The following is a 17,846-nucleotide window of genomic DNA, read 5'->3' as shown; positions in this document are numbered from 1 at the left end:
AACTAAACCTGGGTTCCTAATTAATTTGGCAGAGCAAAAACTTACTTCATCATGAATTTACAAAATTTCTTGACATTCTGAAATGCTTTAATATACTAATAAATACATCTTCAAATTTGCATGTTACTCAAATGAGTTAAGTATATGCAACATTATTGAAAATAACTGAACGGAAATAAAATAGAAGAATATGGTTATACAAAATGTCTCCATCAAAAAAGTGAAACGTGTTTAGTACTTGTGTCTTTCCGAAGCTATTATTGTTGCCATTCAGAACTGATAAAAATGTGTGAAAATGTGCAAAATATTTTACTGAATACAATCTTGCAAAAAATCATTTCAGAGTACATTGCAAAAAAGAAAATAAAGCAACAAAAAGCTGATGGTTCATGTAACTTTTCAAAATCCATCAAGGCAAGTATGACACTATGATGAGATATACAGTGTTGCCAAGTGTCAAGACTTCCCACAAAATCCATCGAGGCAAGTATGACACCAATATACAGTGTTGCCAAGTATCAAGACTTCCCATACCAGCTTCAGTAAATTATTTTCAACTGCGGTACACCTTACAAGCCCGAGTTAGTGTTCACAGTAATATTTGAGGGTTATTTAACATCGACAATTTAGGTTTTTGGGCCATTAAAATATTATTTGAAGCATTTTAAAAAACCTGTGATATGTTACTTACATTTTAGTTATTTCACATTTCTTATATCTCTATATATTCCTCATCCCCATCTGGAAAGCTGCAAAAGAGCAGCAATGGGACTAAATGAATTAACAATGCACCCAGTGCTCAGTGGGGCAAGGGTGGGGGCTGATGGTGTTACAACCCCCTCCCCCCATGAAATTTTGGGAATTTTCAAATGAAAGCAGTCAAGACCCGTCGATTACCTTTATTATCTTCAAACAACTTTTTGAAAGAAACATTAAAAATTGTAATTTCAATAACAAAAGTGTTGTTTCCCTTTAAGTGTTTGGTATTTCTTGCAAAAAATACTGACATTTGTCACACAGGGAATGGAGCTGAATTTTACCACAAAAGGTACGACACACTGGCCGTAATGATCATCACAAGATTAAATCTGTTACATGGGACCTCACTTCATTGTCTTCTGAATCTCTGGCAAAAGTAAGAGACACATTTCACGGAACTATAATGAACACACATTACATTTATGAACAGTTTGTAGTCGTTAAAAATGAACACTGGGTATAACTAATTTTTTATGCTTATGGCAAAAAATTACTCAGAATCCATGGAGAATTCCAACCTAATTCCCACAAATTAATGAGTATGTACAGTAATATGCAAGGTGGTTGGAAAGTAACTCTCTATTGAAAAATCTTACAACTTTTGTAAATAGTGCCACATTTGCATGAAAGGAAATGTATTGTGATCCCTAAAGTGGTAGAATTTAATTGCTAATTTTTTGGGCTTTCTCCTCACTGTGACAAGAGCAGCCCATAATGAGCCAATGTCTGACACTGCGTGAGTGTGCCAGTCAGTGGAACAGGTGCAAAGATGGTGGTGGGTGTTCATGGACCTCGTGCTTCAGCGGATGCCCAGACAGTCAGAAACTGCAATTGTAAGCTGATGACTACGGGATTTGTAGCAGATATTTGCAGAAGCGGTTGGCCCTCAACATCCACATTGAAGGAGAAAATCTTGCAGATGGTGCAGAATATGTTATTTCAAAATCCCATAGTCGTCAGCTTACAATTGCAGTTTCTGATGGTCTGGGCATCCATGGAAGCAAAAGGTTCATTTACACCCCACTACCATCTTTGCACCTGTACCAAGGACTGCCACACTTCTTAACAGGATGCCAGCTGAGCACACTAACGTGGTGTCAAACATCAGATCACCATGAGAAGAAAGCACAAATTAGCAATTAAATTCTACCACGTTAGGGATCACAACATATTTTCTTTCATCAAATGCAGCATTATTTACAAAAGTTTTATAAATATTTTTAAATAGAGTTACTTTACGGTCACCCAGTATTTCCACTTCTTTCTGGGAATAATTACTCTTAGCATGCTTGGAGTTGGAGGTACTTAGAATAACGTCTCGAATACCTACTTTCACTACACTGAAGTTTGAAGAAAAACAATTTTCAAAGAAAATATGGTTGATAGCAAGAGATAATCTAAATTATTACTATAGAGTTCTACAGTATCTGACACGAGCTATTTCCTTCTCTTGCATTTCGTATCATTTATCAGCTCTAAAAGCAGCTACTACAAGTCATCTATGTTAACTACAACTGCTCACTTAATGCATTCATTCTACCAATCAAAAAGCACTACTGAGCATCAATGAATAAACAATGTTTACTACAATTCATGCCTCTTTTTTTAGAAATATGCTGCCTCATTTATAACTGATTGTACAAACTACATAGAGGTACACCAGGTTAGGTACAAAATACTTTTGAACATGACCGAAGAAAAAATTTCCATGTTACTTTACCACAACACGCATGTTGAACAGGATTATGAAAACTTTTCATGTGTTACAAAACGCATATAGAATTGGTTACTTTTAAAATTAACTATACTGCAATGTGTGGACTACAAAGGTGCAATGGGGTGACTGAAATTATTATCTAAAAAGGTGCATGTTTCCTTGGTGCATAAAAGGATTATGTTATGTTATTTTCATTCCACGTTTTTATTGTGCATTTAAATACACAAGTTCAGCAAATAATGTAACACAAGCTATGGTAAATATTTTTTAAAAAAATGAAGAAGAAAAGAACACGTACAGAAAACTTATATGAATCCATCCACACACTGAGAACTTACAAAAAACCATTCCATTATTTCTCAGTATCAAACTATGAGAGTTTAAGACCTTCAAATAAAGCTAAAGTGATACAAAGCACACATGTAAAACTATAATTTTCCGAAAAGTTATGCTGAAACTACGGCTCAAGCATGGACTGAAGTTGGGTCTTTTAGTAGGACTTATGCTGTTAACACTGAGTTACAAAGGCAACCCCTGGGCTAATAATTTTCAAATTCAATCCCAATGTATGTTTTTAATGTCTGTTGGACACTGCTCTCATATAGCTTTTAAGTAATCTATAATATATCCTATATGTGCCAAAAGATATCTTATGTAACAAAAGTATATTGAGTGGAATACAGCACCATGGTTATCACTAGCAAATATATGAATAGTGAATAAAAAAAGCACAATTACCTTGAACCAAAGTACTTTTATTCATCATGTATATTTGTTTCATTATAAACTTAACACCTCTGATGTATGATTAAAGAAGTTATAAACATGAATTTATCCCAACACCATGGATTATATTTTGAAATACAGAGTATAAAAAGAACAATACTATGTTATTACTAAGTGACCTCTTCTTATATTATTTAAAATCCCACAACCTAACAGACTTAACAAAGGATTCATAAGACGTAAGTGAGTTACTAAAAGAATCTCCGCAAAACTTACTTGTAAACGTTCTATTAATGGGCCTGGTCAAAGCAAACTATTGTATGTGGCAGCACCCCTGTTGCGTCCCCACGCTTTTGATTGGTAGTTGTTCTCCCATTTGAATACATGGGGAATTTGATGCCGAACGTTCTACTATTACATTAAATAGCAAGTTTAATACCATCTTAATATCAGAAATGATGTCTGAATATAATAGTTGAATAATCAGTGCTGTAAGAGTAAGACTTTTGAAAAGACAATCGTCAACAACAGAAAAGATATCGGAACTCAAAGAAGCCTTAAAATTTGCACAGCACTTTTTTACGTCACTTGCAATTTTCACAATTTAAGTGATCTATTGTTGAGAATCCGGTCAAGAGTAATGCATAATAATTCCACGCGACTGTACTTTTATTTTTATAGTTTTTTTTTTCACCTGATATAATACTTTTCCACATAGCTAGTATATATGGTCCTTTTTTTTATATACACACATTAATCGTCAAGAATAGTTACTACATAAAATATTTTTTCTTGTTTCATGTCTCGCAATCTCTAGGGCTATCTTATATACAGGTATTATAATTTTAAAATTGTTGTTACCAAGAAAAAGAAGGACGAAAATACGAGGGGAGAATCCCTGCTTAATACAATGAAAACACACGTTAATATCAATTATGTCAGTCATAGTGTATATATCATGCATTTACGTACTTAATACATTTTTCCTTTATAATGTTGGGAGTTTCTTCGATTTCTACCCGCTGTTGAATTACACATGCTCGCAACCAGAGAAAAAGCAAAGCATAGTGTAAAAATCTAAATTTTTGTACTATCAACCCATGGCAGCTAGAGACGACCCAAATGACGTCAGGTTTAGTGTTCTTTGTGCATAAACGTACTATATTTAGCTCGTTTTCGCAACCATTCCATTGCGCTTTAATATATTAATTCTTAGGTTCAGGAGAATATAATGTTCGGAAACTTATGACTGGCTACATTATCTTCAAGGTTTGCTAAACCCATTTTTATTATCGATTTACATGAGAAATTTCGTACCTTCATTGAAAATAATGTTTGACTAGGCACCCAATGTTCCAATGTAAAGCTTAGGGCAACCAAATGACGAACAAAATTATTTAGGGACGCAACGGGAGCCCCATTTCGGTGGTGTCTGCCACCATCCACTTGGGAACTCGATGTTTCACTGTTGGGTTTAGTTCCAGTTCCCGCTGTTTCCTCGTTTACCGCTAGGAGCACAACCACTAAGCAGTAAGCGAGGAAACAACAGGAACCTAAAGTCAACCCAACAGTGAAACATCAAGTTCCAAAGTGGATGGTAGCAGATGCCACCGAAATTAATAGAACATTTACAAGTAAGTTTCGCAGAAATTATGTTAGTAACTCACTTACGCCTTCTTATTATCAACCGCATTTTTTTATTCCCCCTAACATGAAAATAGGAGTCATGTTAAGATCAGATTATCACATGTTGCAATTCATGTTCTTTAGGCTTGTAGCAACAATAGATTCAATATAAGAGATGCTTAAAAATTATTACTAATATAACCCATTCAAATTTTTGCATAAATCTAAACAGGCCACTCTAGAAAGCATGTTTCTAACACCAAACACAAGAAATGAAATATTGAAAGAAATACGGAATTTAAAAGACTCAAAAGCTGTATGAGATGAATTTCCAGTCAAAGTAATAAAAGAAATCAACGAGTTGCTAGCACCTATTTTAGAATATCTATTTATGACTGCATTGTGAATGGTATCTTTCCGACGAAGGTAAAAATAGCAAAAATCAACCCAAGTAAAAATATGTTACAAAATTACCAATCAATGTCATTATAACCTGATTTTGTTTATTTTACTTTGCATTTCTGCCAGTTTTGGCTAATCACAAATGAGGATGAATGACAATATGATTAAATTGATAAAGGGGCACTTACAAAGAACAACCATGCCCTGGCTGGAATCTGAACCTGACACCCATTACATCATAGCATGCTGTGCCTACCATGCTGCCATGCAGGCCGGCAGAGGTTTGCTAGAATGTTTTTAAATAACACATGTTTAGTTTAAAACGTTTACAGAAATCAAATTCTTAACATGCTGTTTAGCAAAAATCATAGGTTTATTTTTTGTTTGATAAATATATTAAAGAAATTAAATGATGATGTAATGTTACAATGTCAAAATAAATAAAGATGTGCAATTTCAAAAATATTCGATTAAAAAGAGTAGAATGTAGCATTGGGAATAAGCTGGAGTGGCCTGCTTAAATGGCAGCAAGTGGTATTAACACATATTTTAGTGGCAGAAGTATAGAGTCACTAAGTCAAAACCTGAAAGATCGTCTGTTCCTACAAGACTAAAAAACATGATTTTTTTTAATGGCCTTATAACTATATCATCATGGCCTTTCCTCTTTTGCTAAAAAGTTGGCGCAATATACAGGGTCTTCTGGCAACAAAGGCTCAGCACTTTTCATAAGTTCATGAAGCATCAGTTGTTGAAATAATGGACTACAGATATGTTTATTGTCCGAATTAGCTTTGAGAGCAACAGCGACACAGTGCTCGCTATCAAGCAGTGACTCCTCGAAAACCCAGTCTTTCATGTGCTGGTCCTCCACTGTTAATTTCGTATCGCACACAACGTGGCCAATTTTCAAAGCCGGCGTCACAACGTGGAAACTGATCCTCTGCAGGTCGACAGTGATGCCAGTACCTACAGCTTTTACATAACTTTCTTTCAAACACCAGTGTCTGCAAAACATCGCAAGCATATCTTGCTCAGTCCCAGCAGATTTGATCGTAAACCACTCCTGTGGGGAAAACTGACGGGACATGATCCTGAAAAACTCAGTCACGCTTTTTCCGCCACTGTATTCCAACTTCATGACATCTACGCCGACGGTTCCTATTTCCGCGGCCAACACAGCAAAATTACCCTGATGCGAAACATTGAAATTGACATAATTTTGATTCCGAAGCTTGTTAACCAAATACGGCTTCCCATTCTCGTCCCGACCTAGATGTATCTTGGAATATGGCAGAGAGACTGTTTCGTGAAGATACTTTCGCATTAGTAAACGCCCACTTAGGGATGCTTTTGCATCCTTTCTGTAAACAAATCTGCCAATCCTATCTTTCTCTTCCTGTTGTATACACCTTGACACTAACAACAGCTCTTTCTCGGAAGGGTTCCACGCTCCGAAATTAAACGCCCACCTTACGCTCATTTTGAACTAAACTTAAACTAACTGGTACTGGAAAATAGTTCTTATCCTTTTCTCTCTCTTCTACCATGTACCCAATCAAGATAAGGTGACGCCACCTGCAGAGAAAAGAAAGAACTATCACTCTCCCCACGATCATTCATTCTTATGTTAATTTTCTTTCCATCGAATATTTCAGACCAGGTGAGCAAAAAAACATACTCATGTTTTATTTACTAGAAGGTGGATGCAAAAAGACATGCCTAACCCACAAGAAAGAGTCCTTTATGACAAATTAAATTGTTACTTTTTTACGTTCTTATTGTACAAATTTTAGTAACATTGTGGTGCACAAATTATATCCATCTCATATGAGAAAGTTGCCTGTATACTAGCACACAAAGTTTAACTGCAGATCAATTTTTATGAAGTGACATGGAATCTGTTGTAAGTTAATAATATGTGGGCTGTCAATTTAAAAGCAGCAACACTGTCAGGAATAGGTGACAACACCGTCCATGTTCTATCAGGCAGTGAGCATTGTCAGTTGGGGACCATGCAGATGCGTGGAGTGCCAAAAGTGGTCGGTGGAGTGAGTGCTGTTGTTAATGTATGAGTTTGAAATTAACACAAATTTGTGTACTGCCCTAAAACATGTTTACAAAGGTAAAACTGACGTTAGATCAAAATCCAGATGGCCTGTGGCAAAAATGTATGAGAATGACATCAAGACTTGCATGAAGCCTGTAGCAGCAATACCTAGCCATACCTGACGGTTGCACAATGGTGACAATATGGAGAATCCAGCATGCAATTTTCCTCAGATTGAGATTGTTCTCAGACACATCAAAATTTCCTCAAGAAATGTCCTTACCCATTGTGCAACAATCAGATATGGCTATGTATTGTTGCTACATGCTTCATGCAAGACTTGATGACATTCTCGAGCATTTCTACCATGATCCATCTGGATTTTGATCTGAAATCAGTTTTAAAACATGTTTAAGGGCAGTACACAAAATTGCTCATTTCAACCTTGTACATACACAACAGCACTCACAGCACACATATAGACATGGGAGCCAACTGACAATGCTAACTGATAGCACATGGACCCATTCCTGACAGTGTTGACATTTTTAAATTTACAACCCACGTACACCCGCCACAAAATGACTTCGGACCTCATGTGAAATCTGCAGTAGTAGGCAGTCTATCACTTTGTAGCCTTGTATCTAGGGCTGTTTTGTTTCCAACATGGAATCGTTTCTTCATGAACATATCTGCCAACAGTGTATTACTGCTGATATGAGAGTTCATTTCATTTCGTTAGTTGACACAGAAAGGGTGACTTTCAGCTGTAGTGTACATGATAAATTGCTCTGTTTTCGTGTGTTGTGTTGGATATTTTCCTACTGTATTGACTACTGTACATGTGTTATTTGTGATATGCCGGGAAAGTACTGTAGTAAGCCAGCATTACTGCATGGCGAAGTGAAAACGTCCCGATAAAAACGACATGTAAACAAACAGGTCGTGCAAAATCAACCATAATGAAGGTACTGGCAGCCGCCGAGGACTGCCTCAGACTCTCATTCCAATGCACAAATTCGGTGGTGGGAGGCAAAGAAAAACAACCAAATCTACAGACACTCTCCTAATGAAAGAAAGAAATAAAAACCCTCGACTGACAGCGTCAGAACTTAAAGAAGTGCACCCGAGTCTGCTGGAAAACGTTAGTGAGGTCCGAAGTCATTTTTGCGGCAGGTGTATATATAAATCAACAAAACTCTTTGTGTTTTAAATCACACATGGTCTAATTACTACACCCGACCATCAACAAGTACGAGACATGGTGCTTGCACAAGAAACAACTTTATCTCAGTTATGTGTAGGGCCACTATTCTACATAAACCAACCACTTCAATGTTTCTTGGAATGTTTTCCTTGTGTAATTGGTTGTCACATTTGTTGCTATGCAATGCATCCCTGTGAAGCATTTTAGAGAACGGTTAGTTACCAGAACATTGAATGATTGATTGACGTAAGTGTTTTAAGCAGGGACCTGTAACGTAACCCAACTTGTAACGCTGTCAAGTTACGAACGGAACTATCGATATGAGTTACAATGGCATTGGCGTTCCACACAGTACCGGACAGATTGGACCTACCTACAACCTGGGTAAATTAGGCGTACCGTTACTCAACGAGCCATTCGCTTCAGGTACTGAGTGGAACGGGTCTCGGATGGAACGGGTACGATCGTACCCGTACATACTGTACCTGAACGGTGGCTACCGGGTACGAAATGGAACCACAAGTTGGTAACCGGTACTGAAGCACAATGACCAGCGCTTGTTATTAAAATACCGGTACGTGGATAGAAATGGATGAAGCGGGTAACATTTGTAACAGGAACTTACAGTACGTATCATAACAGTTTACTGTCAATCAACATTCCACAGCAGCAAATGGAATACCGATAAATATACACTTCTTTGTTTAAAACTAATTATAATAACTTTAGAAAAAAGTAATTCGTGATCTTTCTGGACTTTATTTATCCGAAAAATATGTATAAATGCTATCTAGTTTATCTTTCATTAATTTGTTAATAATGGTATCAGCTATGCAAAAATTTTGAAGACCGTCACTCTGGCAAACTATTAACAATAGAAACAATTAGTTTCAACAAGCACATGTATATTATACTAATTACAACGACCTGCGCAGAAGGTCGATATTCGTCATTCAGGCAACCTGTTACTAGGAGGCATGTGCAGTAGGCCCCATTACTTTTAAAATAGGTAGAGAAGTGAAATTGAGTTTGAAGGTAGATTATGCTAATTAGAGCACGGCTACATCAACATGGATTGTGGAAAACCGGAAGTTGATGGACGCCATATTGAAAAATGTTACTTCTTAAGATAGAGAAGTGAAACTCGGTTCAACGATAGCTTATACTAATTAAAGCATGGCAAATAAACATGATTGTGGAAAACCGGAAGTTGATGGACGCCATATTCAAAAATGTTACTTCTTAAGATAGAGAGGTGAAATTCGGCTTGAAGGTAGCTTATGGCAATTAGAGCATGGCAAATCAACGTGATTCCGGAAAACTGGAAGTTGGTAGACGCCATATTGAAAAATGTTACTTCTTAAGATAGAGAAGTGAAATTCGGCTTGAAGGTAGCTTATGGGAATTAGAGCATGGCAAATCAACGTGATTCCGGAAAACCGGAAGTTGATGGACGCCATATTGAAAAATGTTACTTCTTAAGAAAGAGAAGTGAAATTCGGCTTGAAGGTAGCTTATGGGAATTAGAGCATGGCAAATCAACATGATTGTGGAAAACCGGAAGTTGATGGACGCCATATTGAAAAATGTTACTTCTTAAGATAGAGAAGTGAAATTCGGCTTGAAGGTAGCTTATGGGAATTAGAGCATGGCAAATCAACATGATTGTGGAAAACCGGAAGTTGATGGACGCCATATTGAAAAATGTTACTTCTTAAGATGGAGAAGTGAAATTCGGCTTGAAGGTAGCTTATGGGAATTAGAGCATGGCAAACCAACGTGATTCCAGAAAACCGGAAGTTGGTGGACGCCATATTGAAATACGTTACTTCTTAAGATAGAGGAGTGAAATTCGGTTTTATGATATTATGGATATTACTGCATTGGAAATCAACATGATTAGGAAAAACCGGACGTTAACGGAAAAATTTACTTTAATATTCCTCTTTCCTTTGGTGATTGCTTATGTTAATTAGAACATGGTCAATTTATATGATATTATAAAACCGAAAGTCGATGGACGGCATAATGAAAAATGCAATTTATTAAGATGAAGAAGTAAAATTTGGTTAGATTATTGCGCTTAATAATTCGAACATGGACAATGCATATGCTGTCTGTAAAACTGGAAGTTGATAGACGCCATGTTGAAAAAGAAATACATTTGAGTGTCGATTTAGTTTTTATTTATTAAAAATTAAATATGAATTCCATCAAACTCCAGGTTTTCCAGAATCATGTTCATTTGTCATGCTCTAATTCCCATAAGCTACCATCAAACCAAATTTCACTCCTCTGTCTTAAGAAGTAACGTTTTTCAATATGGCGTCCACCAAATTCCGGTTTTCCACAATCATGTTGATTTAACATGCACTAATTAGCAAGATCTACCACCAAATCGAATTTCACGTCTCTTTCTTTAAAAGTAACATTTTTCAATATGGCGTCCACCAACTTCCTGTTTTCCACAATCATGTTGATTTAACATGCACTAATTAGCAAGATCTACCACCAAATCGAATTTCACTTCTCTATCTTAAGAAGTAACGTTTTTCAATATGGCGTCCATGAACTTCCGGTTTTCCACAATCATGTCAATTTGCCATGCTCTAATTCACATAAGCTATCGTCAAACTGAATTTCACGTCTCTTTCTTTAAAAGTAACATTTTTCAATATGGCGTCCACCAACTTCCTGTTTTCCACAATCATGTTGATTTATCATGCACTAATTAGCAAGATCTACCACCAAATCGAATTTCACTTCTCTATCTTAAGAAGTAACGTTTTTCAATATGGCGTCCATGAACTTCCGGTTCTCCACAATCATGTCAATTTGCCATGTTCTAATTCACATAAGCTACCGTCAAACCAAATTTCTCTTCTCTATCTTAAGAAGTAACGTTTTTCAATATGGCGTCCATCAACTTCCGGTTTTCCACAATCATGTTGATTTAACATGCACTAATTAGCAAGATCTACCACCAAATCGAATTTCTCTTATCTATCTTAAGAAGTAATGTTTTTCAATATGGCGTCCATGAACTTTCGGTTTTCCACAATCATGTCAATTTGCCATGCTCTAATTCACATAAGCTACCGTCAAACCGAATTTCACTTCTATATCTTAAGAAGTAACATTTTTCAATATGGCGTCCATCAACTTCCGGTTTTCAACAATCATGTTGATTTAACATGCACTAATTAGCAAGATCTACCACCAAACCGAATTTCACTTCTCTATCTTAAGAAGTGACATTTTTCAATATGGCGTCTAATTTCCAGTTTTACCAAAATAATTTTGATTGGCAATGCCAGGTCAAACCCGAATTTCAGATCTGTAACTTAGATGGTAACATTTCTCAATATGGCGTACATTAACTTTCCCTTTTTTCCACATGTATTATTAGTTGGTAATATTCTAATTACATAAACTATCATCATGTCGAACTTTCAATATCTTGCTTGAAAATATTTTTTTAAATATGTTCACCTTGCACCCAATATTACGTGTATTGGTTAAATAAAAGTAACATTATTAATAACAAATCTCACGATTCCATATTTATTTATATATATACAATTTATATTTTATTGCCTACAACCTCAATTAATATTAGTTCTTATCGATTTTTCAAGAATTCAACAATGAAAGTTTTAAAATGAAGAGTTACGTGACATATATTTCGGATCCATTCAATACCCATTTGATTTGTTGAAAATAGGTTTTGTTACAATTGTACCCGATCCTAAAGTTCAGATATACCCATCATGAATTTGTACCGGTATGATTCTAAGGAGAGGTACGTACCGTAACGGAACCGGCATTCAGATAAGGAACAAGTTCCATGCTTTCTGGTACGGGTATTTTAACGTTCCACTCTGTGTACCCAAAGCTGTCGTCCCCGAAGCACTCTCGGGTACGAACGGAACGGTATAGCAGAAGCGTTACTGTTCGCCTTACCAAGAGGTTCTGGTATTTTCGTTGGAACGGTGACAAATACCAATGAATTGCGTTACGTTACAGGTCCCTGGTTTTAAGTCCACAGTAAGGTGGCTGCCTCCACCGGGTATCAAACCTGGGACCCCTTGAATTACAAGGCAATGATGCTATCACTGCGCCATCAAGAAGGCCCGGTTACTGGAATAACCAGTGGAATATGCGCAACAAGAATGCCAGTTTCCCCTCTCCTTGTGAATGGCATGGAAAAAACAGACTGACTGGCAAATGATCTCGAAACCAGAAAGAAAAACCACGTCCGAAGAGCTCTGTTCATGGACTCAAACAGTGAATCGTTTGTAGCTTAGTAATTGCACAAATCACAATATCTTACATCTTGAACACATTGCACTTTCTTTGCAACCTGTATGTAAAATACATAAACACAAACTGATAAACCCCCTCCCCTCCTACTCACAAAAAAGACTGATGAAGCACTTCCCTGACTATAGAAACTGCATCCATTACAAAACTCTGACCTATATTTCCCAACAGGTAGGGACTAGGTGGTTATTTGTTGGCTAATGCATCATCACTTTCTTCTACACATCATAGACTGACTAATCAGTATTATCTTAACTTAAATTAGCTCATTAACTGCTCACACAATGCTGAGTAAACAACACAATTTAGAATCCTCCTTGGAAACACATGTAGGGCAAGTAATGTGAAATAAAGATAAGAAAATTTAGTATCTGGAAACTACATATGCTAACCCCACCCAATAGTAATTAAATATTCAATGGTAATACTTGAAACGGTGGCTCAAAAGTTATCATACGCACTAGTTTAAGCAAGGAAACAATGTACATACACCTTATAGAGTTTTTAAAAAAAGTGCATCATAAGTTTGCATGAAACAACGTCACTGAACTCAGCACCACCATTACACCCTTGTAGAACTCACTGCTTTCCCTATTATGTTGAATGTATTTTGTTCTAATACAAAATACTTTCACAAGTCTAAGTAAATAGCACTGTGAACGTATTCTGATTAACAAGTTGAATATGATTCAGAATAACAATAAATGTAAGAACAAATATTCCATTTAAACATAACACCAACAGATAGATTGCGAAACTCATCCAGAGTCAATATATCATTGTGCATTATGCAAGATGATGAACCTTTGAAGAATTCAGGTATACTGTTTACCTCATTATCACATTTGGTGGTTATGAATCTTTGTGTCTACTGCTTTTTAAAGAGAGAAAATTAAAATCCTATGAGAAATAGTCTTTAAAAAAATCAGAAAATGCTTTGGGTATGTAAAATGCAAGGGGGCATTACAGTAACATGAAATATCACACTGATTGCAAAATATGCAGCATATAAACAGAAAACAAGTTGAGAAAACACGTTCAAGGACACATTTTTAAAGAAAAATAAAAACAAATATTAGAATATCCCTTACCCTCTAATCTGGCATTCTGTGGACCTCTCTCACGTAACGATGATGTGGCACTAAGAACAGCTCTGTCTAACAAAGGCTGGTTGCATTCATAATCTGAAAGCAATGCAGAAAGTAAAAAACGTTCAATAAAATTGAAAAGACAATGCTTGGAGGAAACAAATTTCATATCTTTCCATTTGTTAACTACACTTATTTCCAGCCAGGTTATGTACGTGCATAGTCTTTGCATTTCAGATATACTACTTGTTCAAAAATACTGACTGTAACTAGTTTGTTGCTGGATTTTGAAGGAAGAAAATTGGGCTTTTAAAGTCTGTGCCATTATGCATATTCATGGGAGAAATTTTATTACTACATTTTATAACCAGCTATTTGAATGATAATAGGTTTTCCTTTGGCTCTTTTTATTAACTAGTGTTAGATAGCATTTGGAATTACAAGGAAAGTTGATCTGCACCTCCAATTAGCAATGGTAATGTTTGTTCTGTATTTCTCACAATGCATTCAATTACTCCATAGCCATGTGAGCTGTACAAATCTCATTTTCTACCATATTTTAATAACAAAAATAGTGCACAGGCTACTTGAGTAAATATAGTATATTTGCAGTACTTTGCAAGCGTGTGTGTATACCTGCATATTCATATTCCATAAGTATGCATAATCATGTGGCTTTAAAAACTAATGCCGGTATTTAGAAAACTTAGAGCAATGATTCCAAAACAAATTGACTTTCTAAAATATTCCCAACCATTTTTTTAAAGAATTTTTAGGGCACTGCAGATTCCATGATTTGTGAAATAGCATTATTTTTAAAAACACACTCAAAATGTTGACCAATGCAGAAATTTATTTTAAAAAACACACTATACACAGTGCGGTCCATAAGTTCCTGGATTGATTTTTTTGCTGCCTTCCCATTAACCCCATCCAGCGGACGACTGTTGATCTATGTAGTTTGAACCCTTTTGAACAGCCATGCTGAGAGGCATCAATCTAGACATTGTTGAAGAGTCCGGACGTCTAACATAACCTGGTAATGTGTGTGTGTGTGTGTGTGTGTGTGTGTGTGTGTGTTCGACTCAGGAGATGGACGAGAAGGATGAACAGCAGGTAGCAATTAAATTTTTCTGCAAAGCTGATTTTTCAGTGGCAAATACATTTGAACTGATTCAAAATGCCAGTCAGCACTGAGTCGGACAACCGTTTTTGATTGTAACAAACGTTTTTGTGAGGGCCGGGAGACAGTGAAGGACGACGAGCACAGTGGTTGGCCGACAACAACTCACACCAACGAGAACATCACAGCTGTCGCTAAATTGATTTCAGAGGATCGGAAAGTGACATCTCGGATGATAGAAGAAACACTAAACATCACCAACACAGTGGTTTTGCGGATCATGCTCGGCCCTCTTAACCTCTCGTGATTTTTTCCTGCTGCATGAGAACACCCCAGATCATTCAACAGCAATAAATCGCCAGTTCCTCGCTGAAAGCAAGTCTCAACGTTGCACAATCCACCTTATTCACCAGATTTGTCACCTCCGGACTATTTCCTCTTCGCAAAACTGAAAATGCACCTGAAGGGTTCAAGATTCGACTCGATTGAGGAGATCTAGAAGGCTGTGACCGACAAACTCAAGACAATTCCGAAAGATGACTTTTCTGAGGCCATGAAGAGATTGAAAACTCATGCTGAGCAATGTATCAAATCAAATGAATCCTATTTTGAGTAAATAAACAGTCAAAACTCATACGCTTTTGATTTTGAATTTGTTATTGCCTTAGTCCGGGAACTTATGGAACGCACTGTGTACACATGATGTTTCAACCTTCTAGCAAGGTCTTTTTCAGACTCCTAAGTGTAAAGTGTGTGTTTTTTAAATAAATTTCTGATTTGGTCAGCATTTTTAGTGTTATTAAGCATGGAAACAAGGCTTAACAGTGATATTCTTTTTAAAGCATGATAAAAACTAAAGGTTAAAAGATTAAAAATCAGGAACTTACGTGTGTGAGCATGAGATTTTTCAAACTACGTTTCGAAGGTTATACTACCTCCTTCTTCAGGTTGAAATGATGTTTTCAGACACCTGACATGGTGCCTCGTCGAGAAAGTGATGGTTGAGGATTTAGGTTAAAATGGTATAGGAAAGACACTTTCTGTAAAAAATAATGTAAAATACACATACTACAACCGCACAATACTCTATAAAAACAAAAGAACGTTCAAAGCTAATGAAGGCGAACTGACGATCGGTGCAAGGGGTAGGCGAATGCAGGGTGTCAGCTCATACCTGGAGAAGAAAAACTCCTCCCCCCCCCCCCCGTTTTTTCCTCAACCTGGGGCTCGTGAGTCACCAATCCAAGGTGAATTCAACTTCCACCTCGGCAGCTTTCCTAACCTCGGGGGTAACATGGAAGCCCATCTCGTCTCTACTCCCGGCGGCTTTATCCCATTTTTTAAAAAAGTTTATCCAGCAGTCTTCCAAATTCCCATCATCCCTATTGAGTTTATTCCTATTATCCGCGCATATATAGGCTGCCTCATACACATTCCTGTCCAATTTGTTGTTAATCTTCCTAATGACTTCTCTTTTGGCGATCTTATGCCGGTTAACTAATACGTGTTCAGACAATCCTGTCTAGGGTATACCCTCCTTTACATCTTTATCGTGTTCGCCCCACCTAATTTGCATACTCCTCCCGGTCTGTCCCACGTATTCCTTTCCGCATTCACATGCTATCCTGTACACTCCCTTTTGCTCTTCAGGGGTTATCGCGCCTATCTCCCCTCCCTTTCTTATAAGACGTGAAGTGTTGTTCAATGCTCCGAGGTGCTCTCACACCACATTTTATCCCGTATCCTCTTACGGATTTTTCAATTTTCTAGGAAACACCCTTAAAATATGGAATCCCGACAAAATACGTGTTCTTTTCACCGTTTCCTACCTCCGTTTTATCTTCATCTTTATCCTTTTGTGATAGTTCTTGTCTAACAATATTTTTTGCTTTCCTAGCTACTTTTTCCATGTCGCGGATGGTATATCCATTCTTTATACCCACCTTCTTTATCCATTCTTCTTCTTTTTCTATCTCTTTTTCGTCATTGCACAGCCTTTCAGCGTGAATGAAAAAGTTAAGAAAAACATTTAACTTAGTTCTATTCGAATGTTGGGATCTCTTATGGAGGTACAGCTCGCCAGCCAACGGTTTATGGAAGACCCCGGTTACAATCCGTTGTCCGGTTTTGGTAAGGCATATGTCTAGAAAGTGAATCTTTCCATTGGCCAGATCTTCTCTGGAGATGTTGGCCACGATGCCAGAAATGGGGTTACCCATGGCCAACCCTTCTTTTTTTCGGAAGATTTTATCGTTAACGTAAAAGTAATTGTACCCCGTAATGAGAAAAAACCAAGTGACATATTCCCAGGCGACCAAGATTTCAACATTTTGGTCTATTAACCATCTATACAAGCAATCCCCGGCTTTGTCCCGGGGGACACTGGGATACAGATTAATAACATCGAAACTACAGATTGTGTCTCGTTCTTCTATGGTAAGCTTTTCAATGGTTTCTTTGACCATAAGAGAGTTTTTGATACTAAACTGAGTGTCCATATTAATTTTCCCCATCCTCTTAATCATTTCTTTAGCTAGCCCATAACCTGGATGCGTATACATGGGGATGATAGGTCTGAGGGGTATCCCTTCCTTATGGGTCTTTGGTATCCCAAAGGCCGTGGGAATATTCCCTTCTTTAACATTCTTAAGTAGTTTCTTTTTTTTTTTTTTTGCGCTTCCCAAATTAAAACTGGTTTCAATGCCTTCTTTAAGTTCTCGTTTAATCTTATTGATGGGGTTCACTTTGGTTTCTTCAGTCATTACTTCTATAGCTATCTTCCAACTTGCTATGGTATTCCTCTTTCCCGATGATAACCATTTTAT

The 17,846-nt window shown here is 36.9% G+C and overlaps 1 protein-coding gene across 2 annotated transcripts in view; it reads right to left on the bottom strand.

Moving 5' to 3' along the window:
- The window catches only part of Nrx-IV (neurexin-4), a 114,191-nt gene that overhangs the window by 45,802 nt on the left and 50,543 nt on the right, over positions 1-17,846 (bottom strand). For both annotated transcript variants that reach the window (XM_083129054.1, XM_083129062.1), the window contains exon 2: positions 13,902-13,994. In XM_083129054.1, the coding sequence (XP_082985180.1) occupies positions 13,902-13,994 (93 nt within the window). The remainder of the gene's footprint in view (positions 1-13,901; positions 13,995-17,846) is intronic.

This window comes from Lepisma saccharinum, chromosome 1 (genome assembly GCF_977018435.1).
Source record: "Lepisma saccharinum chromosome 1, izLepSacc3.1, whole genome shotgun sequence".
Taxonomy (NCBI): domain Eukaryota; kingdom Metazoa; phylum Arthropoda; class Insecta; order Zygentoma; family Lepismatidae; genus Lepisma; species Lepisma saccharinum.
The sequence above is the reverse complement of the archived record's forward strand: the minus strand, read 5'-3'. Positions and strand labels throughout refer to the sequence as shown.